Source organism: Peromyscus californicus, unplaced genomic scaffold (assembly GCF_007827085.1).
Source record: "Peromyscus californicus insignis strain IS unplaced genomic scaffold, ASM782708v3 Scaffold_12__1_contigs__length_115047231, whole genome shotgun sequence".
Classification (NCBI taxonomy): Eukaryota; Metazoa; Chordata; class Mammalia; order Rodentia; family Cricetidae; genus Peromyscus; species Peromyscus californicus.
The window spans coordinates 69,105,598-69,133,313 of NW_026294413.1; the positions used below are offsets into that span (position 1 = coordinate 69,105,598).

Sequence of the window (27,716 nt, forward strand, 5' to 3'; positions counted from 1 at the left end):
CAACTAGAGTAGCTAGAGTTTTCCTGCCTGGCCCACAGTCAGGACAAATCTCTCTCACCTGCCAGTCCCACAGCCGCTCAGACTCAACCAAGCAAACACAGAGACTTATATTGGTTACAAACTGTATGGCCATGGCAGGCTTCTTGCTAACTGTTCTTACAGCTTAAATTAATCCATTTCTATAAATCTTTACCTTGCCACGTGGCTTGTGGCTTACCGGCATCTTCACATGCTGTTTGTCATCGTGGCGGCTGGCAGTGTCCCTGACTCAGCCTTCTACTTCCCAGCTTTATTCTCCTCCTTGTCCTGCCTACACTTCCTGCCTGGCCACTGGCCAATCAGTGATTTATTTATTGACCAATCAGCAACAAACTTGACATACAGACCATCCCACCAGTACCCAAGAGTCACACACCACACAGTGTACACAGATTCTGGAGCTGCTAGTCCTCAGCTTTGCCTTTATATATTTAAAACATGGGCGCAGAAAAGAAACGATCACTGGGCAGGGTCGGAAGCTGGCAAGAGGAAGGAACCCTAGAATATCTTTAGAGCACGGGCAGGAAAATCACCTGGGACTGGGATCCTTGTCACTTAATAACTCTGCGAAAGATGCCAACTCAGGACTGTGTCCTGGGAAGAGAAAGAGCACAAGGCTGGCAGACGGGATCTGACAAGAGCCCACGGGACAGTGGTCACCCATCCTATCACCCGCTCCCCTTCTCTAGACAGTGACCGTAAAAGAGGACCAGGTGATGCAGCAGAACCCGCCCAAGTTCGACAAGATCGAGGACATGGCCATGCTCACCTTCCTGCATGAACCAGCTGTTCTGTACAACCTCAAGGAGCGCTACGCAGCCTGGATGATCTACGTGAGTGGCTGCTGCACGCTGCAGAGGCCTCCACAGGCCAGGGGACTCACAAAAACAGGGGGTAGAAAAGCTCCCAAAAGGCCCATTCTCCTCTCACCCTGACCGCCCCCTTAAGCTGCAGAGTGAAGGGAGCCAGCTGACGCGGCGGCGGGGATGCCTCTGACGGCCCCGACTGCCAGTCCTAGGCTCCCCTTATCAACCACACACCGGCTTTGTCTTCTGCCCAGACCTACTCAGGCCTCTTCTGCGTCACCGTCAACCCCTACAAGTGGCTGCCAGTGTACAATGCTGAAGTGGTGGCTGCCTACCGGGGCAAGAAGAGGAGCGAGGCCCCGCCCCACATCTTCTCCATCTCTGATAACGCCTATCAGTACATGCTGACGGGTGAGCCGGTGCCCAGGCCTGGGTCCCCTCTTCCCTAGCCTCTGCCTAGTCCCAACCCATTGCCTCTCCTCTGCTCTCTTCCAGATCGGGAGAACCAGTCCATCCTCATCACGTGAGCAAGCACTATGCCTCCACAGGGGTTGTGGGTGGGGATGCCCAGGCTGACCCCTGGGGTACAGGTGGAAAGGAGAGCTTTCCAGGGTATAACTGCAAGAGTATGGGGAACCGGGCTTTTTTTAGAAGGCAAATCTCAGGGGGTGCTGGGCTCTGGTGGCCTGAACTAGGAAAGGAAGAGTGTGGAGAAGTTTGTGTGAACAATAGTGTGGGATTCCCGGGTTCTGATTGTCCCTTGTTGCCTCAAGTGGAGAATCCGGAGCGGGGAAGACGGTGAACACGAAGCGCGTCATCCAGTACTTCGCCAGCATTGCAGCCATTGGGGACCGTAAGAAGGACAATCCCAATGCGAACAAGGTGAGTGTGGGTCACAGGCTCGGCAGAGGAGACGCAGGGGGCAGAGCAGGGCTTGTGAGTGTCAGATCCTCCTGGCAGGACACACGTGCTCTGAGATCTGTGTGTAGAACAGGGCTTGTGTGTCTCTACAGATCCTCCCGGCAGGACACGCGTGCCTGTGTGTCCTGAGATCTGTGTGTGGTCTGAAGACTCACCACCCATCCAGCCCCATCCACTCCTGGGGATCAGAGTAGGCATCCAGCCAATCAAAACCTTCTAGAAGTGAATAGTAGATGAACCCCTCGAACTTCTGCTCCTTCTACAGGGTACCCTGGAGGACCAGATTATCCAGGCTAACCCCGCTCTGGAGGCCTTTGGCAACGCCAAGACTGTCAGGAATGACAACTCCTCCAGATTTGTGAGTGATCCTGGACCACTACCAGATGGTCTCATCCAAACTTGTCAGGAAAATGGGAGTTTTGTCCTGCCAACAATCAACATATTTGGTTGATTGTGTCACCCCTGAATTTGGATATCATTAAGCACATGTGTATGCACAGACACATACATACACACACACACACACACACACACACACACACACAGAGAGAGCAAACCCTTCTGATCCAACCTGGCTCCTTGAGTTCTGGGAACCTAGGAAAGAGATCCAAACTGTCCACAGATGTGGCAGAGTTGATTTGGGCCATATTTGAAATCTCTGATGAGCATTTCCCAAATGTTTTCACTTTGGTCTTGAGAGGAAAGACACACTCTGGGGCCAAAAGCCTGAATTTCTACAGGCTGAGCAAGTCACCAACCTCCCTGAGCCCAAGCCCTTCCCTTGTGAAACAGGGGTAACGGCTCCTACCCCACAGAACACTGCCAGGTGAAGTGGGACGAGGTGACAGAGGTGACAGGCACAAACCAGGCTTTGACACGGACTCAGCCTGGCTGCTGCTCTTCCTTCAGCCTCTCACTGGTATCTGGGAGTGAGCTGTCTCTTCTTAGTTTTACTGATGCTAAACTACAACGCCAAATAAGACCATTTACTTCTAGAATCATCCATTTACATCCCAATCATCCATTCTGGGTTGGGCTAAAGTCCCAGATGTGATTCCATGTTTCTGCGCAGTTCCTTCACTCTGTCTGGTCTACCCACAGGGGAAGTTCATCAGGATCCACTTCGGAGCCACTGGGAAGCTGGCTTCTGCAGACATAGAGACCTGTGAGTACCCTCCACGGCTGCTCCCTTCCCGCTGCACGGCCCCTTCTCCTCTCTCCCCGGTCTTCTGCCTCGATCTCTGCCTGCTCGTGGTGGCTTCAGTCTTCTTTACTGAAACCAGCCTCTCCTGGGTTTCCTCACCACGACGTGGGGGCCTCTTGCTCTGATCCCTACCCTTTTGCTGACTCACCTCTTTCCTCTCACCTGCCTACCCTCCTCTTTTCCTCAGACCTTCTGGAGAAGTCTCGGGTGATCTTCCAGCTCAAGGCTGAGAGGAACTACCACATCTTCTACCAGATCCTGTCCAACAAGAAGCCGGAGCTGCTGGGTAAGGCCAGCCTGACCACTGCCCATATCCTCCCCCAAGCCTGCCCATGGGGCTCCTCCCCGGCTCTCTCCAACCTTTCTTTCCCCTCTTTCCTCTGCCCCTCTCTTTCCCTCCCTCCTCCCTGCTGGTCTGCCCTCTCTTTCCCTCCCTCCTCCCTGCTGGTCTGCCCTCTCTTTCCCTCCCTCCTCCCTGCTGGTCTGCCCTCTCTTTCCCTCCCTCCTCCCTGCTGGTCTGCCCCTCTCTTTCCCTCCCTCCTCCCTGCTGGTCTGCCCTCTCTTCCTCCTCCCTCCTCCCTGCTGGTCTGCCCTCTCTTCCTCCTCCCTCCTCCCTGCTGGTCTGCCCTCTTTTCCTCCTCCCTCCTCCCTGCTGGTCTGCCCTCTCTTTCCCTCCCTCCTCCCTGTTGGTCTGCCCTCTCTTTCCCTCCCTCCTCCCTGCTGGTCTGCCCCTCTCTTCCTCCTCCCTCCTCCCTGCTGGTCTGCCCCTCTCTTTCCCTCCCTCCTCCCTGCTGGTCTGCCCCTCTCTTTCCCTCCCTCCTCCCTGCTGGTCTGCCCTCTCTTTCCTTCCCTCCTCCCTGCTGGTCTGCCCTCTCTTTCCCTCCCTCCTCCCTGCTGGTCTGTCCTCTCTTCCTCCTCCCTCTTCCCTGCTGGTCTGCCCTCTCTTTCCCTCCCTCCTCCCTGCTGGTCTGCCCTCTCTTCCTCCTCCCTCCTCCCTGCTGGTCTGCCCTCTCTTCCTCCTCCCTCCTCCCTGCTGGTCTGCCCTCTCTTTCCCTCCCTCCTCCCTGCTGGTCTGCCCTCTCTTTCCCTCCCTCCTCCCTGCTGGTCTGCCCCTCTCTTTCCCTCCCTCCTCCCTGCTGGTCTGCCCCTCTCTTTCCCTCCCTCCTCCCTGCTGGTCTGCCCTCTCTTCCTCCTCCCTCTTCCCTGCTGGTCTGCCCCTCTCTTTCCCTCCCTCCTCCCTGCTGGTCTGCCCCTCTCTTTCCCTCCCTCCTCCCTGCTGGTCTGCCCTCTCTTCCTCCTCCCTCCTCCCTGCTGGTCTGCCCTCTCTTCCTCCTCCCTCCTCCCTGCTGGTCTGTCCCTCTCTTCCTCCTTCCCTCCTCCCTGCTGGTCTGCCCTCTCTTTCCCTCCCTCCTCCCTGCTGGTCTGTCCTCTCTTCCTCCTCCCTCTTCCCTGCTGGTCTGCCCTCTCTTTCCCTCCCTCCTCCCTGCTGGTCTGCCCTCTCTTCCTCCTCCCTCCTCCCTGCTGGTCTGCCCTCTCTTCCTCCTCCCTCCTCCCTGCTGGTCTGCCCTCTCTTTCCCTCCCTCCTCCCTGCTGGTCTGCCCCTCTCTTTCCCTCCCTCCTCCCTGCTGGTCTGCCCTCTCTTCCTCCTCCCTCTTCCCTGCTGGTCTGCCCCTCTCTTTCCCTCCCTCCTCCCTGCTGGTCTGCCCCTCTCTTTCCCTCCCTCCTCCCTGCTGGTCTGCCCCTCTCTTTCCCTCCCTCCTCCCTGCTGGTCTGCCCTCTCTTCCTCCTCCCTCTTCCCTGCTGGTCTGCCCCTCTCTTTCCCTCCCTCCTCCCTGCTGGTCTGCCCCTCTCTTTCCCTCCCTCCTCCCTGCTGGTCTGCCCTCTCTTCCTCCTCCCTCCTCCCTGCTGGTCTGCCCTCTCTTTCCCTCCCTCCTCCCTGCTGGTCTGCCCCTCTCTTTCCCTCCCTCCTCCCTGCTGGTCTGCCCTCTCTTCCTCCTCCCTCTTCCCTGCTGGTCTGCCCCTCTCTTTCCCTCCCTCCTCCCTGCTGGTCTGCCCTCTCTTCCTCCTCCCTCCTCCCTGCTGGTCTGCCCTCTCTTCCTCCTCCCTCCTCCCTGCTGGTCTGCCCTCTCTTTCCCTCCCTCCTCCCTGCTGGTCTGCCCCTCTCTTTCCCTCCCTCCTCCCTGCTGGTCTGCCCTCTCTTTCCCTCCCTCCTCCCTGCTGGTCTGCCCTCTCTTTCCCTCCCTCCTCCCTGCTGGTCTGCCCCTCTCTTTCCCTCCCTCCTCCCTGCTGGTCTGCCCTCTCTTCCTCCTCCCTCTTCCCTGCTGGTCTGCCCCTCTCTTTCCCTCCCTCCTCCCTGCTGGTCTGCCCTCTCTTCCTCCTCCCTCCTCCCTGCTGGTCTGCCCTCTCTTCCTCCTCCCTCCTCCCTGCTGGTCTGTCCCTCTCTTCCTCTTCCCTCCTCCCTGCTGGTCTGTTCCTCTCTTGATGACTGTCAAGTACCTTGCTCCTTACTTGGGTCTTCGCTCTCTTCAGCCTTTTCTCTCCTCCCGCTTTTCTCCCTTCTTCTCTTCACACACTTCTTGTCCCACATTCTCCTTCTTCCTTTTTACTGGGGCCTGGGGGGCTTCTTCCCTGGTGCCTCCCGCCCCGTGTTTTCAATTCTTTTGTATTGGCTCACTGGCGCTCACTGACGGTCCTCTTCCCCACCTCCTCCCTGTCCTGTGTTTCTCCACTCTTCCTCCATTCTCCCCTCCTTCCCCTTCTCTACCTCCTTCTCCCCCATCCCCACCTTGCCCTCCCTGCTTGGCACAGACATGCTGCTGGTCACCAACAACCCCTACGACTACGCCTTCGTGTCTCAGGGAGAGGTGTCTGTGGCCTCCATCGATGACTCCGAGGAGCTTTTGGCCACTGATGTGAGTGAGGAGGCTGGAGATGCCTTTGGGGGTTCTGGAGAGCTCCTGGATTACCCTCCACCCACCCTCCACGTCTCTCCCTCTGTCCCAGAGCGCCTTTGACGTGCTGAGCTTCACGGCGGAGGAGAAGGCGGGTGTCTACAAGCTGACAGGCGCCATCATGCACTATGGAAACATGAAGTTCAAGCAGAAGCAGCGTGAGGAGCAGGCGGAGCCGGACGGCACCGAAGGTGTGGAGGAGGTGCAGGGCTGAGGGGACCCTGGGTGCTGCATGGGCTGAAGAGGCCTGTTGACCTCACATGCTGAAGACAGTCGCTAGGGACAAGACTCCCAGGCTGTGCCCAGCAGTTCTTTCAACAAGCCTTAAGGAATTGGGTTGGCAACAAAATTGTTTGGACCATCATACAGAAAGTGGGAGGAAACTGGGAAGAATATGAGAAGCAGTTGGTCAATGTCTTCACCCAGGCAGGCTGGAGAAACTGAGGCTCGTGGGATAGAGAGAGGGAGTGGGGGATAGGGTGGGACAAGGCCTTGGCAAGTGGACCCACATACCAATCAGAAGTTGGTTGGGACTAGGAAGGGAGGTATTGAAAGCACTTCCACTCTCCCTGTCACTCAGATGCTGACAAGTCCGCCTACCTCATGGGGCTGAACTCAGCCGACCTGCTCAAGGGGCTGTGCCACCCTCGGGTGAAAGTGGGTAATGAGTATGTCACCAAGGGGCAGAGCGTACAGCAGGTGTACTACTCCATCGGGGCACTGGCCAAGTCAGTGTACGAGAAGATGTTCAACTGGATGGTGACACGCATCAACGCAACCCTGGAGACCAAGCAGCCACGCCAGTACTTCATAGGTGTCCTGGACATCGCCGGCTTTGAGATCTTCGATGTGAGTCTGGCAGCCCTGGCCTGGGACCCCACTGGTCCCTCACCCACTCACTCACACCTTCAGTCCCACGTGGAGGGCCAGCCGTGGGCCAGGCATGGGGCGGCAGTGGGGATCGTGGAGTGACAGCCAATTCCTGTCCCTGCCCTCAGGAGAGGCTCTCCTTTCCCTGTCATGACCTGGGAGGGGACCAGCCACGGCTGTGCTGGGCTTGGGCAGGTGTGTGGCACAGCCCTACGCTGAGCCTGAGGACCACTCGGACCCTCAGTCAGCCTGCCTGACCGGCTGCCACACCCTCCAGTTCAACAGCTTCGAGCAGCTGTGCATCAACTTCACCAATGAGAAGCTGCAACAGTTTTTCAACCACCACATGTTCGTGCTGGAGCAGGAGGAGTACAAGAAAGAAGGCATCGAGTGGGAATTCATCGACTTCGGCATGGACCTGCAGGCCTGCATCGACCTCATTGAGAAGGTGTGTCCGGTCTCCACTAACCAAGCTCCCTTCTCTGCCAACCCAGACAAAGTAGTGGGTCCAACCTTTCTACCTTCAGGAAACTACAGTCCCCAGAATCCCAAGCTGCTCCCCAGCCGAGCTTCACCCACTGTGGCAAGGTCACGGGTACCCAAGGTCACGGGCACCCACAAGTGCTGTCCTCTTTCCTCAGACTTTGAGGAAAGCTTGTTTTCTTGTTCCACTATATGACAGTCACCTCCCAGGGACTCCTGACCCTTCTCTATCACATAAGGAACATCATTCATGGAAAGATCCTAGACAGAAACTGGAAATGTCTGCTCTTCTTGCTTGCTGAGAAATAACCAATTTCCAACCGGTCTCCTCCGGAGACGAGTGTCCCCTGTGCCATGATGATTTCCTGCAGTGTGCCTTGCCCTTTGCTACAGGCCAGAGCCCAGTATCTGACCTGCATTCAGTTGGCCACTAGCCACTGAAAATGGGAACGTCCCACAAGCTGAGTCATTACTTGAATTCTAGACCAAGGCTCTCATCTTCCAGAGACCACAGAATCCCCTAAACTGTGGGAGAGGCATATGCATCTTTCTAGAGAAGGGGTCTCCAACTTCACCAAATTCTTAAAAGAATTCTAGTCTCAGAACCTAGACACCACCACCCCCCCCCCCAAGCCAACCCTTGAATTGACAGGGGTCTGGCTGCCTCTGTAGCCTACCTAGTTCTGTGGACACACATCTGTCCCTAAGGGGAGTGATTAGGAATGCATAGCTATTTTGCTATTGGGGGAAAGAATTATGTGGGGTAGCACCAGATGCAATGGGATATAGGTTAATTAAGAATATTATCAGCTGGGCAGTGGTGGCGCACGCCTGTAATCCCAGCACTCGGGAGGCAGAGGCAGAAGGAGCTCTGTGAGTTCGAGGCCAGCCTGGTCTAGAGAGTAAGTTCTAGGACAGCCAGGTCTGTTAACACAGAGAAACCCTGTCTCAAGAAACCAAAAAAAGAAAGAAAAGAAAAGAATACATCTTCCTATCCTGCTGAGTCTTCTTGGCAGAGTGTGGGAGTGTAAACAGGGATTCTTTCTCTCCTTGGCCTACGCTGTCAGCCCATGGGCATCATGTCCATCCTGGAGGAGGAGTGCATGTTCCCCAAGGCCTCAGACATGACCTTCAAGGCCAAGCTGTATGACAACCACCTGGGCAAGTCCAACAACTTCCAGAAGCCTCGCAACGTCAAGGGGAAGCAGGAAGCCCACTTCTCGTTGGTGCACTATGCTGGCACCGTGGACTACAACATCATGGGCTGGCTGGAAAAGAACAAGGACCCCCTCAATGAGACCGTGGTGGGCTTGTACCAGAAGTCCTCCCTCAAGCTCATGGCCACACTCTTCTCCACCTATGCTTCTGCTGATACTGGTAAGGGGGCAACCCCTACGGTGGCCTGGGGTCCACAGGTGTGGGGCCCAGAGGCAGCAGCCGAGCCCAGCCCGTCCATCTCCACTCCCCTGTACCATTCCCTACCTTGTGCCATGGATACTGGCACACATGTCTGTCTCCCGAAGGCTGAGAGAGCCTGGCGGTCAGCAAGGGTGGCACACACATTTCTGTAGATGCCCAGCACAGAGCAATACACAAAGGAGTTTTTAACGCACACGGAGAAGGTCATTGAACAAAGGGTAGGGCAGATGAGCCCCCGGTTCAGAGAACAGAGAAAACAGGTGTGGTTTGAAATGACTAGGGTGAAGTTGAAAAAGAGAAAATGGAAAGAGCGTGAAGGTGGGGTTAGGAGAGGTTAGGAGAGGGGAAGAACAGGGCCGTGATAGTGTTTTCTGAACTCCAGGTGAGCTGTCTTATAGGCTTATCTTAGCCAGTACTCTCCCTAGCTTTTAGAGGTGGTTACTGCCACCCTCATGGAAAACAGTTGGCCCAAAGTCACACAGCCCTTGAGGACCTTGCCCCTGGCCTGCCTGTGCCCTGCCCCTGCCCCTGCCCCTGCCCCTGCCCTGCCCCTGCCCCTGCCCAGGAGTGCCTGTGTTTTTAAGTTCTTATTCATTGGTCCTTCTCGTGTTCTTAGGCGACAGTGGTAAAGGCAAAGGAGGCAAGAAGAAAGGTTCGTCCTTCCAGACAGTGTCTGCTCTCCACCGGGTAAGAAGGGCCCAGAGATTCCAGAACACCTGTAGCAGGGAGGCTCGGGGCCTTTAGGCTGTAACTCTCTCCTGATGCTCTGTGTGTGGGAAGGAAAGAAGCTAGTTACATGATCATTTTCTTGGTATTTAAACACTGTATGAGACTGAACTCACCCTGCTTCCTTGGGTGGTTCTGTTGATGGGGCATCTGGAGCCCAGTGCTCAGGGGCCCAAGGTCCTCCTGGCCCCTGACTCCCCGGACTCTACTCCCATCCAGGAAAATCTGAACAAGCTGATGACAAACCTGAGGACCACCCACCCTCACTTTGTGCGCTGCATCATCCCCAATGAGCGGAAGGCTCCAGGTGAGCCACGGGAAGGGAAGGTTTTAGTCAAGGGAGGCTGCCTGCCGTCCACGGACCTGGAGGCTGATTCCCTTCTCCCCTGCTGCCCCAGGGGTGATGGACAACCCCCTGGTCATGCACCAGCTGCGATGCAACGGTGTGCTGGAGGGCATCCGCATCTGCAGGAAGGGCTTCCCCAACCGAATTCTTTATGGGGACTTCCGACAGAGGTGGGTAAGGGGTGCCCCAAGGCTCAAGGAGCCAGGGGTGGGCTGACTTGGTGGGTGTAGGGGGTCTATGGTGGCCCTGGAATTCTGTAGGCAGAGCAGACCCACACAGAATGCAAATGACTCTGAGAACTTCCCTCCCCAGGTACCGCATCCTGAACCCAGCAGCCATCCCTGAGGGCCAATTCATTGACAGCAGGAAAGGGGCTGAGAAGCTGCTGGGCTCCCTGGACATTGACCACAACCAGTACAAGTTTGGTCACACCAAGGTGAGTCTGGAGCTCCACATAATGGTTGCAGAGCAGGTAGCCATGCTGAGTGGCACAGCTGAGACTTTTGCATCCCCACAGTCAGACCCCGAATGCACAGGTGACAGGTCCCCGGGAGCTCACTGGGGACAGTCTTTCCCTCAGCTCTACTCTGGTCACCCTCCTCTGAGGCTGCGCCCCCAGGCTGGTTCTACCCACTTGCCCACAGGTGTTCTTCAAGGCGGGGCTGCTGGGGCTGCTGGAGGAGATGCGTGATGAGAGGCTGAGCCGCATCATCACCAGAATCCAGGCTCAGGCCCGAGGCCAGCTCATGCGCATTGAGTTCAAGAAGATAGTGGAACGCAGGTGAGGCAGGAGGGAAGGGAAAGGTGTCAGGGGAGAGGCAGGCAGGCAGTGCCGAGTAGAAGACCTGGGTTCAGACCCTGGCTCCGCCGCTTGCTAGTGATGTGGCCGAGCAACGCTACTGTAATAGGTTTCATTTGGAACCGTTGTTTTAAAGGCTCCAAAGACACTTCAAAACACTGGCTTAACTAAGAAGTCTGTAGATGTATAAACTAGCACAGGATGTTGAAAAACGTTTTATTATTCTCTCTTTAACATACTTAGTTTTTTTTTTTGGTTGTTGTTGTTTTTTGTTGTTGTTGTTGTTTTTTCGAGACAGGGTTTCTCTGTGTAGCTTTGCGCCTTTCCTGGAACTCACTTGGTAGCCCAGGCTGGCCTCGAACTCACAGAGATCCGCCAGCCTCTGCCTCCCGAGTGCTGGGATTAAAGGCGTGCGCCACCACCGCCCGGCCTAGTTTTTTTTTTTTAATTAGATTCATTTATTTATTGGGGAGATGCCATATCACATATATAAAAGTCGGAGGACAGCCCAGAGTTGGGTGTCTCGTTCTACTGTTTGGGTCCAAGGACTCAAACGACTCAGGTCTTCAAGTTTGCAGCTTTCCTTTTTTTTTTTCTCTCTCTCTCTTTCTTTCTGGGTTTTTTTTTTTGGAGACGGGGTCTCTCCGTGTAACAGCCCTGGCTGTCATGGAACTCGCTTTGTAGACCAGGCTGGCCTCGAACTCACAGAGATCCTCTTGCCTCTGCCTCTCGAGTGCTAGGATTAAAAGCATGCACCACCATGCCCTGCTCAGAAATGCATTGTTTAAAGTTACTTTTGCATTGTTAAAATATTTTCTCTGAAGAAATAAGGAGATGAGGAGCTGGAGAAATGACTCAGGAAGCGTTTACTGTGCAAACATGAGTACATCTCCAGCAGCCACACGAAAAGCCAGGTGTGGTTGCATAAACCTGGGACCCCAGAGATGTGGGGTGCAGAGACAGGAGTCTCACCAGGACTTGCTGGAGACCAGCCTAACTGAACCGGCAAATCCCAGGTTCAGTGTCCCGAGGGAATAAGGCAGAGAGTGACAGAGACACCTAATGTCCTCCTCTGGCCTCGAGGCACACCTGGACATGCACACTCACACACATGTGTCTGTATACAACACGTGCACAAATTTTAAAAAATGGAGACCATGTCTTACTATGTATCCAGGGCTGGCTTGGTACTCACTATGTAGACCAGGCTGACCTCCACAGCAATCCACCCGCTTCTGCCTCCTAAGCACTAGGATAAAAGGTATGCACTACCACACTCAGAAAAAAAAATTTAAGAAAATGAAAACCAAGATGGACAGCAGCAATGGCTGCTTCTAGTAGAGGCCCAGGCAAGGCAGAGGGTGGAGCACACTGCTAGCTCAGTATCTGGAGGCTCCATCTCCTACTCAGGGGGTGGGTTCACAAGCAGTCATCTTGTTTTTATACTTCATGCCATGCATGTCACAGGCATGCTGAGATGTGAAGTGCTGCATAGTCTGTAGCTTATCTGAAGGTCTCCTGAAAATGAAGCGGTGAGCACAGGAGACACTCTCTGCTCCTGCCCCAGTAGGGGAGTGCACACCACCCTTTCATTGACGTCACTAAGTCATGAATCCCCATTCAGTGTAGAGATCCTGCCTTGGAAGGACACATGGGCTACAATGCCCTTGTCCTTGCTGCCTACAAACCTGCTTAGGTGGAGGAGGAGGCCAGTGCAACTGACAGAATGACTGAGGAGACTTCTTTCCAGCGTTCTTCCTGATTCCACACTTTGTTGTCAGGGATGCCCTGCTGGTAATCCAGTGGAACATCCGGGCCTTCATGGGGGTCAAGAATTGGCCATGGATGAAGCTCTACTTCAAGATCAAGCCACTGCTGAAGAGCGCAGAAACGGAGAAGGAGATGGCCAATATGAAGGAAGAGTTTGGACGAGTCAAAGAATCGCTGGAGAAGTCTGAGGCTCGGCGCAAGGAGCTGGAGGAGAAGATGGTGTCCCTGCTGCAGGAAAAGAATGACCTGCAGCTCCAAGTGCAGGCGGTGAGGCCACACGGCTTTCTCTTCCCTCTTTCTCTCTGTCTCCTGGATTATTGCCCATCTCATCTCCAGAGTCTAGGAATCCAGAAGCTCCAGGCCTCTGAAAGACCCTGCATCTTTCCTCTCTTTAATCATTACTTCTCCTCCTCCTCTTCCCCCAGGAACAAGACAACCTCAATGATGCAGAGGAGCGCTGCGACCAGCTGATCAAGAACAAGATCCAGCTGGAGGCCAAGGTGAAGGAGATGACCGAGAGGCTGGAGGACGAGGAGGAGATGAATGCAGAGCTCACTGCCAAGAAACGCAAGCTGGAAGATGAGTGCTCGGAGCTCAAGAAGGACATTGACGACCTGGAGCTGACACTGGCCAAGGTGGAGAAGGAGAAGCATGCCACAGAGAACAAGGTGAGTCCAGCTTCCTCGGGTTCAGCCCAGGTCTCCTGAAGGTTTCCAGACCAGAGCGTGGGCCTAGCTGGTAGCATCTTTATAGGTGTCTCTGGGATGATATCCTTTGACCCTAAAAGCAATGTGATGGGTTTTTTATTAATTTATTTTTTTGGGCAGGTTAAAAATCTAACAGAGGAGATGGCTGGGCTGGACGAGATTATCGCCAAGCTGACCAAAGAGAAGAAAGCTCTGCAAGAGGCCCACCAGCAGGCCCTGGATGACCTTCAGGCCGAGGAAGACAAGGTCAACACTCTGACCAAGTCTAAAGTCAAGCTGGAGCAGCAGGTGGATGATGTAAGTAGTAAGAGCCATGCTCCACCTCTCTCAGATCGAGACTTTGTAGTCAGTGCCTAGAGGTGAGTAATTCTCCCCTCCCCATCCAAGGACCCCAGGGGCTCTTCTGTTCTCTGTGCCTCCTCATCAGGCATATCGCTGAGTCCTTTGTGTTTCCAGAAAGTTCTGTGCAGGCTTGAGTACCCACCCCCACTGGATCCCAAATTTAAGACATACACTGTGGATTTCGGCCTTTCCAGTATTTATTTGTTTTATTTTCTCCACCAGCTGGAGGGATCCCTGGAGCAGGAGAAGAAGGTGCGCATGGACCTGGAGCGAGCAAAGCGGAAGCTGGAGGGTGACCTGAAGCTGACCCAGGAGAGCATCATGGACCTGGAGAATGACAAGCTTCAGCTGGAAGAAAAACTCAAGAAGTATGACCCGTGGTGGGCAGGAGGGGCTGAGGAGGGGAGCTGGCCTGGTAACCATGGTGACCCGTGGTGGGCAGAAGGGGCTGAGGAGGGAAGCTGGCCTGGTAACCACGGCACAGAGTGCTGGATTTCCACTGGCTTGGCTGCCCTGAGCACAGGGGAAGTGAGAGCCATCAGGCCTCCCCCCCCCCCCTCCCCGTCACTGTCAGGGCCAGGATTTCAGGGGGCTGGTTTTGGCATAAAGCAATAAAAGAAAACAGGCCCGGAGGAAAAAAGATCATCAGTCACATGTCCCTTCCACTCCAGGAAAGAGTTCGACATTAATCAGCAGAACAGTAAAATTGAGGATGAGCAGGCCTTGGCTCTTCAGCTGCAGAAGAAACTGAAGGAAAACCAGGTGACCTTATCCCTGTGTGACCAAAGGGGGTCAGAGCCTGGAGGCTGTGGGGGCTGTTTAAGGTTCTAGACAACATTTGGGACTCCAGGCGGTCTAAGACCCAAGCATTCCTCAATACAGGAACACTAGCCCTCCCATCATTGAGCAAGAATGTGTCGTCTTCTTGGCAAAACTGTTTTGAGGGAGAGTCATACCTAGAAATAGGGCTTCTTTTTCCCAAGATGCACTCTGCCTGATGGACTTTCTGCTCTGGAATAACTGAGAGGACTCAATTCTCCCCTGATCCTCTCTGCTCCCCTCTGCACGGGGTGAGACAAACCCTCACGAAGCCCCTTCCCATAGGCAGCTCTGCTCACAATCCTCGGGTACTAACCCCAAGCTCTGACACAGGCTGAGAACCCATAGGCATCCCTGAAGTGAAGTTCACTCCTACCTCCTGGAGTAAGTCACCTACCCTCCCTTCTACTCAGTGTTCGTCTCACTGTACAAAGGCAGTAAGGCTGTAAACGAAGGCTTACCCACATCCGTGTGTGGTTTGTCCCCCAATCTTCTTGGATACACCTTCCTGGTTTTAGCCAGAAGATTGAGCCATCCTCGGGGTCTTCTGCCACAAGTCTGGGCAAGTGGTTTGGCCTCTTGGAGACAATAATGCTGTTACCCTCTCCAGGTCTTGGCACTGGGGTACAGCGTCTCCTTCTCTGCTCAAGTTCAACCTTCTCCATCTTGAGAGTAGGGGTGTAGATCTCCTCTCTCCTACCCAGGGTCCACTCCTGTTCATTTAAGTTGTCCATCACACCAAATACTGGGGTCCCACAAATCTTCCCTACAGAGACAAAGGGCCAAAATGCGAGGTGGGGCACTCTCCAAATCTAGTCAAGACCAAGACGAAGGCTACAGCAGTGAGGTGGGGTATGGAGAAGAGGGCACCTTGTGGGCACATACCTGGCTTGGAAAGGGCCAGTCGGGCTAAGCTCAGGCCTGAGCATAACTAAGGAATCCACGAAGAGCAAGGAGTTCATTTGATTAGACATCATGGTTGACTCAGACAATTACAACAGTATTTGATTGTTCTTGAGGGAGCTTGCTGCAAACGTTTGTAAAAACATGAGCACTTACTTCCCTGCCTTACGGTTAGTGGAGCAGAGTCAGACGAAGCTGGATTCTTTGAGGTTCATAATCTCATGAGATCCCCCCCACCCCAAACACCGGTCCTCAGTGCTTAGGATGCAGGTGCTCAAACTGAGTCTCGGGTGCTTTTAGGAAATCCTCAAAAGTTGGGCATCAGCCGAATTCCTAATGGCGGCCAGTTCATTCTAGGGTGTTTAGCAGCACCCCTTGATTCTACCTGCAACTGCCATAGTATCCTCTACCAAGTCTACACAATTAAAAATGGCTCTAGGCTCCAGGCAGTGGTGGCACACGCCTTTAATCCCAGCACTCGAGAGGCAGAGACAGGAGGATCTCTGAGTTTGAGGGCAGCCTGGGCTACAGAGCGAGATCCAGGACTGCCAGCTATATCCAATGGCTGAAAACCAGTGCTAGAGATTTAGTACCTGGGCCTTTTAGAGCCCTGGGGTGGGGGACCTCCATGGAGGGGTCCAGGAAGCAGGTCTGAACCTCCGTGTCCCCGGCCAGGCCCGCATCGAGGAGCTGGAGGAGGAACTGGAGGCCGAGCGCACAGCCAGGGCCAAGGTGGAGAAGCTGCGCTCAGACCTGTCCCGAGAGCTGGAGGAGATCAGCGAGAGGCTGGAGGAGGCCGGCGGGGCCACGTCTGTGCAGATCGAGATGAACAAGAAGCGCGAGGCCGAGTTCCAGAAGATGAGGCGGGACCTGGAGGAGGCCACCCTGCAGCACGAGGCCACAGCCGCGGCCCTGCGCAAGAAGCACGCTGACAGTGTGGCCGAGCTGGGGGAGCAGATCGACAACCTGCAGCGAGTGAAGCAGAAGCTGGAGAAGGAGAAGAGCGAGTTCAAGCTGGAGCTGGATGACGTCACCTCCAACATGGAGCAGATCATCAAGGCCAAGGTGGGCCTTCTCGGCTGCCTCCCCCTCCCCCTCACAGCGGGGCCTTCCTGTCCTCTCTGCCCTCTCTTGTCATTCCATTCCCCTTTATTCCCCGTTGGCCTTCACCTCCTGTCTGCCCTGCCTCTCCATAGCCTTCACCTACGTTTTTCTACTCATCTTCCCTCGATCCAGGTCCCCTCCTCAGACTGAGTCCCTTCTGCTCTGACTGTGTCACCCTCCTGCTTGTCCTCTGTGCTCTCTCCATTTCTTTTCTTCCTCTGCTCTGGGTCCACACAACCCCTCCTCCCTGCCAGTCCTGGCCCTTCCCACATTCACCTTTCCTCTGCTCCTTACTGCCCGCAGGCAAACCTGGAGAAAGTGTCTCGGACCCTGGAGGACCAGGCCAATGAATACCGCGTAAAGCTGGAGGAATCCCAGCGCTCGCTCAACGACTTCACCACTCAGCGAGCCAAGCTGCAGACGGAGAATGGTGGGTCCCCCTGACGATGCCCTAGCCTCGCCCTAGCCTGCCCTCGGCAGGGCTTTGCTTGCCCCATTCCATGACCCAAGAGCCCCTCATTCTACCTCCAGGAGAATTGGCGAGGCAGCTGGAAGAGAAGGAGGCGCTGATTTCCCAGCTGACCCGAGGCAAGCTCTCCTACACCCAGCAGATGGAGGACCTCAAGAGGCAACTGGAGGAGGAAGGCAAGGTGAGGCCCCGTTGACGACAGTGTCACAGGCTTGATGGCATCCCTGGATGTGATGTTAACTCCAGAAATGCACCTGGAAGCCAGAGATAGCCTATTAACCTATCTCCCTGCTAACTGACCCTCAAGGTCACTTAAGGACATCTTATTTGTAAGGGAGAAAGGTAGGCAAATGAAAATCACTCAAAGACGTCGAGAATCCACTTCCTTTGGGCGAGTCTGGGCCTCGACTGACGTCAGTAGACATAAGATCTAGAGAGTGGGGGCGCTGGGTTTGCCCCACTTCCTTGGTGCCCACCTCTTCCCAGGCCAAGAATGCCCTGGCCCACGCACTGCAGTCAGCCCGGCATGATTGTGACCTGCTGCGGGAACAGTATGAAGAGGAAATGGAGGCCAAGGCCGAGCTACAGCGTGTCCTGTCCAAGGCCAACTCAGAGGTGGCCCAGTGGAGGACCAAGTACGAGACGGACGCCATCCAGAGGACCGAGGAGCTGGAGGAAGCCAAGTGAGTCCACTGTGACTCCCACCTGGATTTGCAAAGAGGAAGGAGCAGAGCGTCTGATATGATGGCAGGCAGAGTCGATGCAGGAAAGAGCTTTGGGGTGGGAGAACAGACAAATGGGGAGGCCTGGTGAGCAATGGAGGCACTTGGTGGAAAAGCCTCACTCCTGCAACCCGTAACGGACGTACATCCGGCTGGCCCTGATTTGTTTCCTTTGACGGGTGAGCTTTTGGCCCGGGTTATACCTGATACTCACGTATAAGACGAGCAAAAAGCTTGTTAGTCAGAGGAGCTACCATCATTCAGCCTGGGGGTATTCAGCTTTGGGGGTGGGGGTAGGCACTGCCACCCAGATTGCTGTGTGTATAGGGGAGCCTGGGCAGCCTATGCTAGAAGATTCTAGGCACCAGCAGCCTCACCTCCTCTAGGCTGGGGTTCCAACATCTCAGGGAGCTGTGGGGAGAAACTGGGTCTTTTTTTCATCAAAACTGGGAAGAAGGGGATCATCTCAAGGCCTTGTTGCTCCAAGTACAGTCACATACATTCCCCTGGACAGGAAGAAGCTGGCCCAGCGGCTTCAGGATGCCGAGGAGGCCGTGGAGGCCGTCAATGCCAAGTGCTCCTCACTGGAGAAGACCAAGCACAGGCTGCAGAATGAGATCGAGGACCTGATGGTGGACGTGGAGCGCTCCAATGCCGCCGCCGCTGCCCTGGACAAGAAGCAGAGGAACTTCGACAAGGTAGCCTCAGGGTGGGGCTGTGGGCAGTGTGCATGGTGATGGTGGGGTCTGTGCCAGCTCAAGGCCAGAGCATTCTCCTTGGAGGCAGGGGAGGGAGGGCCTGGGGCTGCTCTGGCCAGTGTGCCCCTCCCCTACAGATCCTGGCAGAGTGGAAGCAGAAGTATGAGGAGTCCCAGTCAGAGCTGGAGTCTTCCCAGAAGGAGGCGCGCTCCCTGAGCACAGAGCTCTTCAAGCTCAAGAATGCCTATGAGGAGTCATTGGAGCACCTGGAGACCTTTAAGAGAGAGAACAAGAACCTTCAGGGTGTGTGAGCTGAGGGGCAGGGAAGGGCCACAGGGAAAGGTGGACCAAGTGGGATCAGGCAGCACTGGAATACTGATCTTTCTGGTCCTCTGATCCTCAGAGGAGATCTCAGACCTGACTGAACAGCTGGGAGAAGGGGGAAAAAATGTGCACGAGCTGGAGAAGATCCGCAAGCAGCTGGAGGTGGAGAAACTAGAGCTGCAGTCGGCCCTGGAGGAGGCTGAGGTGAGGGTTTAACTCTCTCTGCACTCTCCAGTCTGTCCTACTGTGCCCTACCTTACAGGAGTCACCCTGACGCACAGACAAAAATCTATTGGCTCCCGTTCTTAGTAGAAGATCATGTACCCAGTAACCATGACTGCCTCCAAAGCTAAGGCTTTCACATCGGACAATGCCACGGTCCGATTTCAGGGCAGAAGGCTTGCTTCCCAGTTGGAATCTGGCCATCATAATGACAGCTCACACAGCCTGGGAGGAACATAGGCTCCAGGGTCAGAGGACCTGGATTTGAACCCTGGCATGAGACCGTCCGTGTGCTTTGCTGTCCTTCTGTGAGGTGGAATTAATAACACACCTCATAAGATTGTTTGGATGATTGTTGTTATGAAGGTGAAGCGAGATAACACAGTCAAGAAGTTGTTAAATATTAGCCTCTGTTACTGTGCATTGCTAAGAAGCTGGGACAGTCCCAGACTGGGGCTACAGAAACTTAAACCTTTTCTTTTTTTTTTTTTTAATTTATGTGCATTGGTATTCTGCCTGCATGTGTGTCTGTGTGAGGATGCCGAATTCCCTGGAACAGGAGTTAACAGTTTTGAGCTGCCATGTGGGTGCTGGGAACTGAACCTGGATCCTCTGGAAGAGCAGCCAGTACTCTTAACCACTGAGCTATCTCTCCAGCCCCAACTTAAACCTTTTCTATGATTGTTTTTTCTTGGTGGGTCAGGAACTCCTGCTGTGTTAGTCCCAAAGGTCTGGTGACTGAGAAGTCAAATTCTTTCCTTTTCAGAGTTAGGTCCTGTAGCTGGAGTTTTCCTGCCTTGCCCACAGTCAGGACAAATCTCTGACACCCGCCAGTCCCACAGCCGTCAGACCCAACCAAGAAAACACAGAGACTTATATTGGTTTCAAACTGTATGGCCGTGGCAGGCTTCTTGCTAACTGTTCTTACAGCTTAAATTAATCCATTTCTATTAATCTATACCTTGCCACGTGGCTTGTGGCTTACCGGTACTTTACATCTTCCTTATCCTGATGGCGGCTGGCAGTGTCTCCTGACTCAGCCTTCCACTTCCCAGCTCTATTCTCCTCCTTGTCCCGCCTATACTTCCTGCCTGGCCACGGACCAATCAGTGATTTATTTACTGACCAATCAGCAACACATTTGACATACAGACCATCCCACAGCACCTCCCCTTTTCTTTTCTTAAAAAGGAAGGTTTTAACCTTTACACATCTCCAAAGTCAGCTTGGTATATTTGGGAATTTGGGCGTAGCTTCTCTTACTACTTCCTGCTGGAGGGGGGCGCTGTATCTTTTGGGGAAACAAAGAAAATTTTAGGGTTATGGAGTAGTCCATGAGGGTGTATCGTCTGAGCTAGTTGCCTTGAAATGGTTCTGGATGTTGGATCATCTGGGCCATGGTGTCATCAGAGACCTTTCAGGGGGTCTTGGCTGGTCAAACCTGATGTATCTTAATCTGGAACAAATCCATAGCCTCTGGCTTTCTGTGGAAACAAAAGCAGAGTCTCCTTTCCAAAGTAACAAGGTCCAGAAGTCAGGAGGCCCTAGGCGTCCAGTACTTCCTCTCCCACAGCAGTCTGGGTACAGGGCCTGTTACCACAGCTCCTTTCTTGGCCACCGCCTGGTGAAAGTCTGTCATCCTCTCATCCCCGACATCCCACCTAATTCAGCCCTGATTACCCACTTTTGACTCCTCCCCACTTTCCAGGCCTCCCTGGAGCACGAGGAGGGCAAGATCCTCCGCGCCCAGCTGGAGTTCAACCAGATCAAGGCAGAGATCGAAAGGAAGCTGGCAGAGAAGGATGAGGAGATGGAGCAGGCCAAGCGCAACCACCTGCGGGTGGTGGACTCCCTGCAGACCTCCCTGGATGCAGAGACACGCAGCCGCAATGAGGCCCTGCGGGTGAAGAAGAAGATGGAGGGCGACCTCAATGAGATGGAGATCCAGCTCAGCCAGGCCAATAGAATAGCCTCAGAGGCCCAGAAGCACCTGAAGAATTCCCAAGCCCACTTGAAGGTAACAGGAGCCAGGGGTCTCAGAGGTAGTGAGTACGAGTGTCCAGAATGATGCTAAAGGTCTAGGACCATATCATTCTGACCCAATCTTGTCCGATCTTGGAAGCTAAGCAGGGCTGGGCTTGGTTCACACTTGAATGAGAGAGAGTAAAGGACAGGGAATCACAAATACAAGAAAGTAGGAGCCGCATACCTCCTGGATTCGTAGGTGTGAGGAACAGTGCGCTCTGGACCAGTCTAGCCTAGGACTAGAGAATAATGAGATAGGTACTTATCTTTCTGTTAACAAGAGGCTGTTGGATGGGGTGAGATGGGAATGTGCCAGACCCAAAATGGGAGATTCTGATGGCATGAAGTCTAGGTCCTTTCCCTTCACACTTTCTCCATAGGACACACAGCTCCAGCTGGATGATGCCCTCCACGCCAATGACGACCTGAAGGAGAACATCGCCATCGTAGAGCGGCGCAACACCCTGCTGCAGGCGGAACTGGAGGAGCTTCGGGCTGTGGTGGAGCAGACAGAGCGATCCAGGAAGCTGGCAGAGCAGGAGCTGATTGAGACCAGTGAGCGGGTGCAGCTGCTGCACTCTCAGGTGACAGAGCTCGGGACCCTGTGCAGAAACCCACTGGGTGTCGGAGCCCAGGATAATTTTAGAGCAAGCCAAGCAGGACTGCAAAGTATCTCACTTCTTGGGTCAACTCTCATCTGTTAGTAGCAGCTAAGAGAACTAGAATCTTGAAGAGGAATAGACTCAGAAACGAAGTACGTCGTGACTGAGCGGTGATGCCTGAGAGTCACAAATCTGGGGGCCATGGACTGCATTTTGTCACCTGATGTTCTTGATCAAGAAGGCAGCCTCCAGCTTGATTTGTAAAGACAGGAGCTCAGGATTTTTTGTTTTGTATTGTTTTGTTTTGTTTTTTTGAGACAGGGTTTCTCTGTGTAGCTTTGCGCCTTTCCTGGATCTCACTCTGTAGACCAGGCTGGCCTCGAACTCACAGAGATCCGCCTGCCTCTGCCTCCCGAGTGCTGGGATTAAAGGCTTGTGCCACCACCGCCCGGCGAGCTAGGGAATTTAAAGATGTGTAGCTGGGGCTGAAGAGATGGCTTAGCAGTCAAGTGTGTTTACTGCTCTTTTGCAAGACCCAAATTTGGTCCCCAGCACCCAAGTCAGGTAGCTCACAATGTCCTATAACTCTGACTCCAGAAGACCTGATGTTTTTGGCCTCTGTAGGCACCTGTACTCACATGTGTATATTCACACATGCACACACATATATCCAGATTTAAAAAAAAAAAAAAAACATTTTGAAGAGCCATAACTCATCTTCCTGCCAGGCAAACTGTGGAGGGGACACCACTTTATACACTCCCATTGTATCTGGTTCTACTCGAAATGAGTGTGCCGAACTATTGCAGTGTCTTGTGAGTGTGATTTTTGTTCCATAATTCAGCATATGTGTAAATGACACCATCCACTGACTGTGTCCTGTTCTTTAGTCAAGTACACTTTTCTCTAATTATAATCATTTCTAGTTATTTTTCCTTAAAATCTTTCCATTTCCCCTGGAACACTGCCCTGTCCCGATACACAAACATATTACTAAAGCACTCAAGGGTGAAACTCCAGACCTTGGGCTGTTTGGAGCCTTTCTTCAGAGCTGAGTAATTTCCTGGACCATATCCATCCCCATAAGGAAAGGGAAAGTACGGAATATCCTGAAAGCTAGGCTTGTTTAATTTTTACTTGTGCGGTATACGCATGTTCTTGTGTGCACGTGTGTAGAGGCCGGGGGTCAAGAATGGGCGTCTTCCTCTATGGTTCTCCACCTTATCTTTTGAGATAAGGGAGAGCTGGCCCGACTGGCTGATGAACTTCATCTGTCTCTAAGCTCCCCGCACTGGACTTACAGATGTGTGCCACTGCCACGCCAGCTTCCACATGGCTTCTGGGATCTAAACTTAGGTCCTTATGTTTGTGTGGCAGGTGCTGCACTGAGACACCTCCCCAGCCTTAGGCGGTGGCGGCGGCTGCTCCCCCTTCTTTAACTTCTTCTCTTTTCAATGACCCCTTCTAATTTTCTCTGAACAAAAATATGGAACCAAGCAATAAAGTATGTAGAGACCCACAGAGGTTTCCTAGTGAGAACTTACTCAGGATTTGCTTTACCCAGCAGGGCTGCATAAAGGCTTGAGTTGACCATGGGCGTGGTTACCAGGTGTTTGGAAGGGTCTGCACTTGACTGTGCAGTGTGCTTTGATCTAGCAAAGGGGAGGTCTTTTGCCCTGCCCCTTGGCATTGTTATAAAAAGCCCTTTTGATGAGGCAGAAGGGACCATTGGATTTTGATCTAGGTCCTCCTGAAGCTATCCTGTGTTTCTGTCTTTCTTCTCTCCACCATCTACAAGTTTCTTATTCCTCTCTCCTCTTAGGAACCCTTTAAAAGGTGGGAGCTGGCCTCCCGCAAAAGTGTGTATTTGATACTTTTCTCTATTCATATCTAGAACACCAGCCTCATCAACCAGAAGAAGAAGATGGACGCAGACCTGTCCCAGCTCCAGACTGAGGTGGAAGAGACGGTGCAGGAGTGTAGGAACGCAGAGGAGAAGGCCAAGAAGGCCGTCACAGATGTGAGTCCCCTACCCTGCCTACCCACTCCAGGCCAGCATCTCCCCAGCCTGCACAGTGAGCCCACGAGGACCTGAGCAGACCACGTGCCCTCCTCTCCCATGCACAGGCCGCCATGATGGCAGAGGAGCTGAAGAAGGAGCAGGACACCAGCACCCACCTGGAGCGCATGAAGAAGAACATGGAGCAGACCATCAAGGACCTGCAGCACCGGCTGGACGAAGCAGAGCAGATCGCCCTCAAGGGCGGCAAGAAGCAGCTGCAGAAGCTGGAGGCCCGGGTTCGGGAGCTGGAGAACGAGCTGGAGGCTGAGCAGAAGCGCAATGCAGAGTCTGTGAAGGGCATGAGGAAGAGTGAGCGCCGCATCAAGGAGCTCACCTACCAGGTTGGCAGGACGGATCAGGACTGAGCAATGGTTTTACCGGCCCACCTCTGGGCTCAAACAGGGCCCTGCTGCGCTGGGCCCTCACTCATTAATGCCAGGCACCACTTCTCACCAGTACCTTTAGATGCTCTCTGCAGTTTATCTGACAGGTTCTAGAGGCAGTTCAGCTTGAGCCCAGGAATTTTTGCAGTAAATGGAGACCCCCCTACTTCCCCAAAACTATTTCACTCCACGTTTCCTCAGTTTTTTCAGTATTTCAAAGTGCTACAATGAAAACTTCCAACTAGTCCAAAGAGTCCCTCTACCCTCTGCCAGCCAGACACCAAGAAACGCCATATGGCACTTTAGGAACAAGAGTCAGTTCACGGGAGAAAACAGAGATCTTCTGTGGAACTATGGGGAGAACCAAGGGAAGCCAAGGCCTTAGAGCAGCATCTCGGAGTGTCTGAACTCCATCTGCACAGTTGAGGTTGACCATTGACCTGCTAGTCTCAATTTCTGGGAAGAGAATGCTAAGGAGATGGGTAGATTGGTCCATTTAAGAAGGGGATACAAGAGGCACAGGGTAAAGACTGATTACCTATTGTGGACAAAAGTGTGGTGGCATCCTAGAACATCAAATGACATGGAGACAGGAATGACCAAGGGTCACTGGAGCCGCTGATCTTGCTGCCCAAATTCTGGCTCTGGAGAATGTGCTGGAATAACGGGCTGTGTTAATTAGGATAATCTAGACAATGATAACCCTAGCTTTTCCTTTGCTTTCTTTACTGTTCCTCTAACCACTGGCCAAAAGTGCCCATGTTGCTGCAAGGGGAACTCTGTTCACCAGATGGAGGCCAGATAGACCCTAACCCTCCATACGACCACACAAGGAAGTTCCCTGTGGCTCTGAGAACCTTCCCTCACAGCACCCCAACACTCATTAATTTGTGGGTCCCCGACTAAAATTCCCTTTGAGCTACAAAGAGAGACCGCACCCCCTTGACAGCTACTGGAGGGAGAAGCAGCTGAGGCCTGAGGAGAAGACTAGGCTGAGGGAGGAGGGGATGATGATCGCATTTGCTCCTCTCCCCCAAAGCTGGCTTTTCCTTCCCACCCACCTCCAGACAGAGGAGGACAAGAAGAACCTGCTGAGGCTGCAGGACCTGGTGGACAAGCTGCAGCTGAAGGTGAAGGCCTACAAGCGCCAGGCTGAGGAGGCGGTGAGTGGATAGTTTGCTCTCCCTCTTTTATCAACACACCTACTAGTGAGAGCCAGCGAGCAGCTGCCGCCGCCGTGGGGCCCAAACAAGGGTCTGCTCTAACCGACAGCTCAGACGTGTCTTCTGCATGTCTGGTACAATCAGAGCTGTATTTAGTACCCCAGGTTCAAAACACCAGTGCTGTGTGTGTCCTGCCTACGTCTGCCCGCTAGCTGCTTACAGTCCACATATGTAAGACCAAGTGAGGGAGCGGGGACAGCGCAGAGGACAGGAAAGGGCCAAGCGTTGGAACCGGGGCTGAAAGGGAACCTAACTAGACACAAAGCAAAAGAGAAGAGGTCTGGGCAGACAGAAACCTGTGGGTGCGGTGTGGATGAGCCCAGCTGTGCAGAAAACTCCCAGCTCTACAGGCATCTGTCTGAGGCACAACCGGAATAGATGCCGTGAATCTGGATTCTGAGCGGGGATGCCAGGCGAGGGTACCAAGCAGGACATCCCTGGGAGGGCTGCCACAGGAAGTGAGGAGTGGCTCAGGGACAGGGACCGTGAGATTCTGGGGGTCCATGGCTCTTCTCACCCCATCCTCGCATCCCTTTTATCCTCTCATAGGAGGAGCAGGCCAACACCAACCTCTCCAAGTTCCGCAAGGTGCAGCATGAACTGGATGAGGCAGAGGAGAGAGCGGACATCGCCGAGTCCCAGGTCAACAAGCTGCGGGCCAAGAGCCGCGACATTGGTGCCAAGGTGGGCCCCTCCCCTGAATTTGCTAGTCACGCTCTCACCAGGATGTCCCTGCATGCATGATGTTCTGAACAGCTATGTGTATATCCCATATACATCTAGACATGGAGAACAGGCAATATGCACAACCTGAGGGTCTCACAGACACCTAAGCCTGAGAATCCACTCTCCCTCTCACACACTCACAGCAGCCCTAGATCTGTTTTCCAAACAACCAGCATCCCTATCATGAGACTTCAAGATCCTCGAGGTTTAAACGCCCCCCTTTCCAAGGGCGTCTTCCTAAAGCCACTGAAAGCTCTAGGGATTCTTCCTCAGACCACTTTGCCCATTGCCCTCATGCCTCTTATTCCTGTCTCAGCAGAAAATGCACGATGAGGAATGATGTGGCCTGAAGAACCTTGCTGTTGCTAGCCCACAATAAACACAAATACCTGATCCTCCCTGTCCCCTTCGTCCTTTCTACCAGCTGTCCATCTGAGGTGGGAATTTGGGTGGCCCCAGAGGAGGGTGGCCACGGCCTTAGTGTCAGAGCTGTGGGATCAAAAGCACCCCGGATCTGTGGCGGAAGAGACCACGAGAGGAGTGAGGTGCCCCGTCTCAGTAGTACCAGCTCTGTGTTGTCAGCTGCACAAGTCAAGAAACGGAAAAATTTTCAAAAGTGGGAGAAACGAAAGCCGGGTGCCATGACCCAAGCCTATAGTCTCAGCAGGCCATAGGAGGTGGAAGCAAGAGGCAGCCTCCGCTAGAAAGCAAGTTCAAAGCCAGCCTGGGCAATGTGAGACCCTACCTCAAAAGCAACAAAACAACAACCCCCTCAAAGAGTAGGGAGAACAAAGGTACTGACAGGGAAGCCGAATCATCACAGGGGCATGGAAGTTTGGTGCGCAGGTGGAAACCGTCCTCAGCCACTCCACCCCTGAGCTGGCAGAAATTAGAGTTGTTCTGGGCCATGTGTTATTCCTAAAATGAACTGCCCACTGACGCCAAGAGGGTCTCTGCCCTGCTGTGGATGGAAGCGCAGGAAACTGCTGTGGGATACTCGGGAAACAGCTGAGGCCCCGCTCTACTCGGCTCCTTAGACAGAGCCCACGGGGGCGTATCTTCCCACCCCCAATATCAGTCCTAGCCTCTCTGAATCAGGCCTCACCATGAAGACATTCCAGGATTCAAGTACCAGATAACGCTGAGCCCAAATCAGTGTGGGGAATGGACCAAACAGGGACAGTCCCCGCTTTGTATTCCCTGACACAGACATACATAGGTGCATGTACAGACCCACAGCTGGGTACGAGTCCAACGGCCCCATCCCCAGCTTCTTGGCAGACTAGACACACAGCTGCTTGGGGGAGGGAGCTGAGATCTGCTGGAATGCAAACCCATGCCCTCTTCTGGGAATTTGGGCAAGGTTCTCCAGACCCCTGTCCCATCTTTTCACCCCTGCTCTTCTCGCTGCTTCCCTAGACCAGCCTTTCCATCTCCTCTGAGACTATGGCCACCCTACCTCCATTTTCCTCACCACGGCAGTCAGCTAGCCTTGAGTGCGGACTGTGCAGAAAGCCTGAGAACCAGGAGCTGAACCCAGGGAAACCCAAAGTCCAGTTGGCTCCTTCTCTGGAGCAGCTGCCCGGCCTAACGAGGTACCAGAACACAAAGATAGGAAGACAGGAAACAGGAAGCAGGGGAAATTACTCAAGAGATAGTCATCAGAGGGAAACATGGTACTACACTACCCAGGACACAGGCAGGGCTTGAGGCCACAGCCCACGCTAAAGGCCCATCCTAGAGGGGAAAAGGCATTTCAGGAGAACAATGCATCGAAGAGAGTGGACGAGAAGGCAGCTGGAATGGAACCACTTATATGGAACATGACGGGTTCCTCCAGCCGGGCAGAGAAGTCCTGTCTATACTGTCTATACTCAAACTCCTTTCCAAGCCAATTTGCCCTTTCAGGCCCAACTGTTAGCTCTAAATCTCTGGTGTCAAGCATAGGCTCTGCAGACAGGAAACACTCAGGAAATGTGTTCCTAGAAAGTGGCAGGCTGGGAAAGTGGGTCTGCCGGCAAAGGGATGGGCCCCTGTTTTCAGAGCTTCCA

At 53.8% G+C, this 27,716-nt stretch overlaps 1 protein-coding gene and 1 long non-coding RNA gene across 4 annotated transcripts; one reads left to right on the forward strand and one right to left on the reverse strand.

Annotated features, from left to right (window-relative positions):
- Positions 1–848: 848 nt before the first annotated feature.
- Positions 849–26,058, forward strand: LOC128107408 (myosin-6). 2 transcript variants are annotated; one of them, XM_052733224.1, is made up of 36 exons: positions 849–872; positions 1,100–1,256; positions 1,341–1,368; positions 1,619–1,727; positions 2,032–2,124; positions 2,868–2,931; positions 3,158–3,256; positions 5,779–5,882; positions 5,974–6,112; positions 6,502–6,770; positions 7,069–7,239; positions 8,342–8,651; positions 9,310–9,380; positions 9,639–9,726; positions 9,818–9,935; positions 10,078–10,201; positions 10,410–10,546; positions 12,346–12,601; positions 12,760–13,002; positions 13,162–13,338; positions 13,606–13,751; positions 14,055–14,145; positions 15,781–16,170; positions 16,513–16,639; positions 16,741–16,859; positions 17,165–17,361; positions 17,915–18,098; positions 18,236–18,401; positions 18,502–18,626; positions 20,353–20,661; positions 21,050–21,253; positions 23,166–23,291; positions 23,399–23,674; positions 24,784–24,879; positions 25,489–25,623; positions 25,982–26,058. In XM_052733224.1, exons 1-36 carry the CDS (start codon positions 864–866, stop codon positions 26,003–26,005), a joined length of 5,481 nt encoding a protein of 1,826 aa, XP_052589184.1. In that variant the 5' UTR covers positions 849–863; the 3' UTR covers positions 26,006–26,058. The 2 variants fall into 2 exon arrangements, with proteins under 2 accessions (XP_052589184.1, XP_052589185.1); XM_052733225.1 differs by having other exon boundaries at positions 25,985–26,058.
- LOC128107412 (uncharacterized) lies at positions 13,002–15,771 on the reverse strand. 2 transcript variants are annotated; one of them, XR_008217080.1, is made up of 4 exons: positions 15,088–15,771; positions 14,664–14,968; positions 13,555–13,710; positions 13,002–13,114 (listed from the first exon to the last, which is right to left on the reverse strand). It is a non-coding gene; the product is annotated as an uncharacterized LOC128107412 (long non-coding RNA). The 2 variants fall into 2 exon arrangements; XR_008217079.1 differs by having other exon boundaries at positions 14,664–15,771.
- Positions 26,059–27,716: the final 1,658 nt, after the last annotated feature.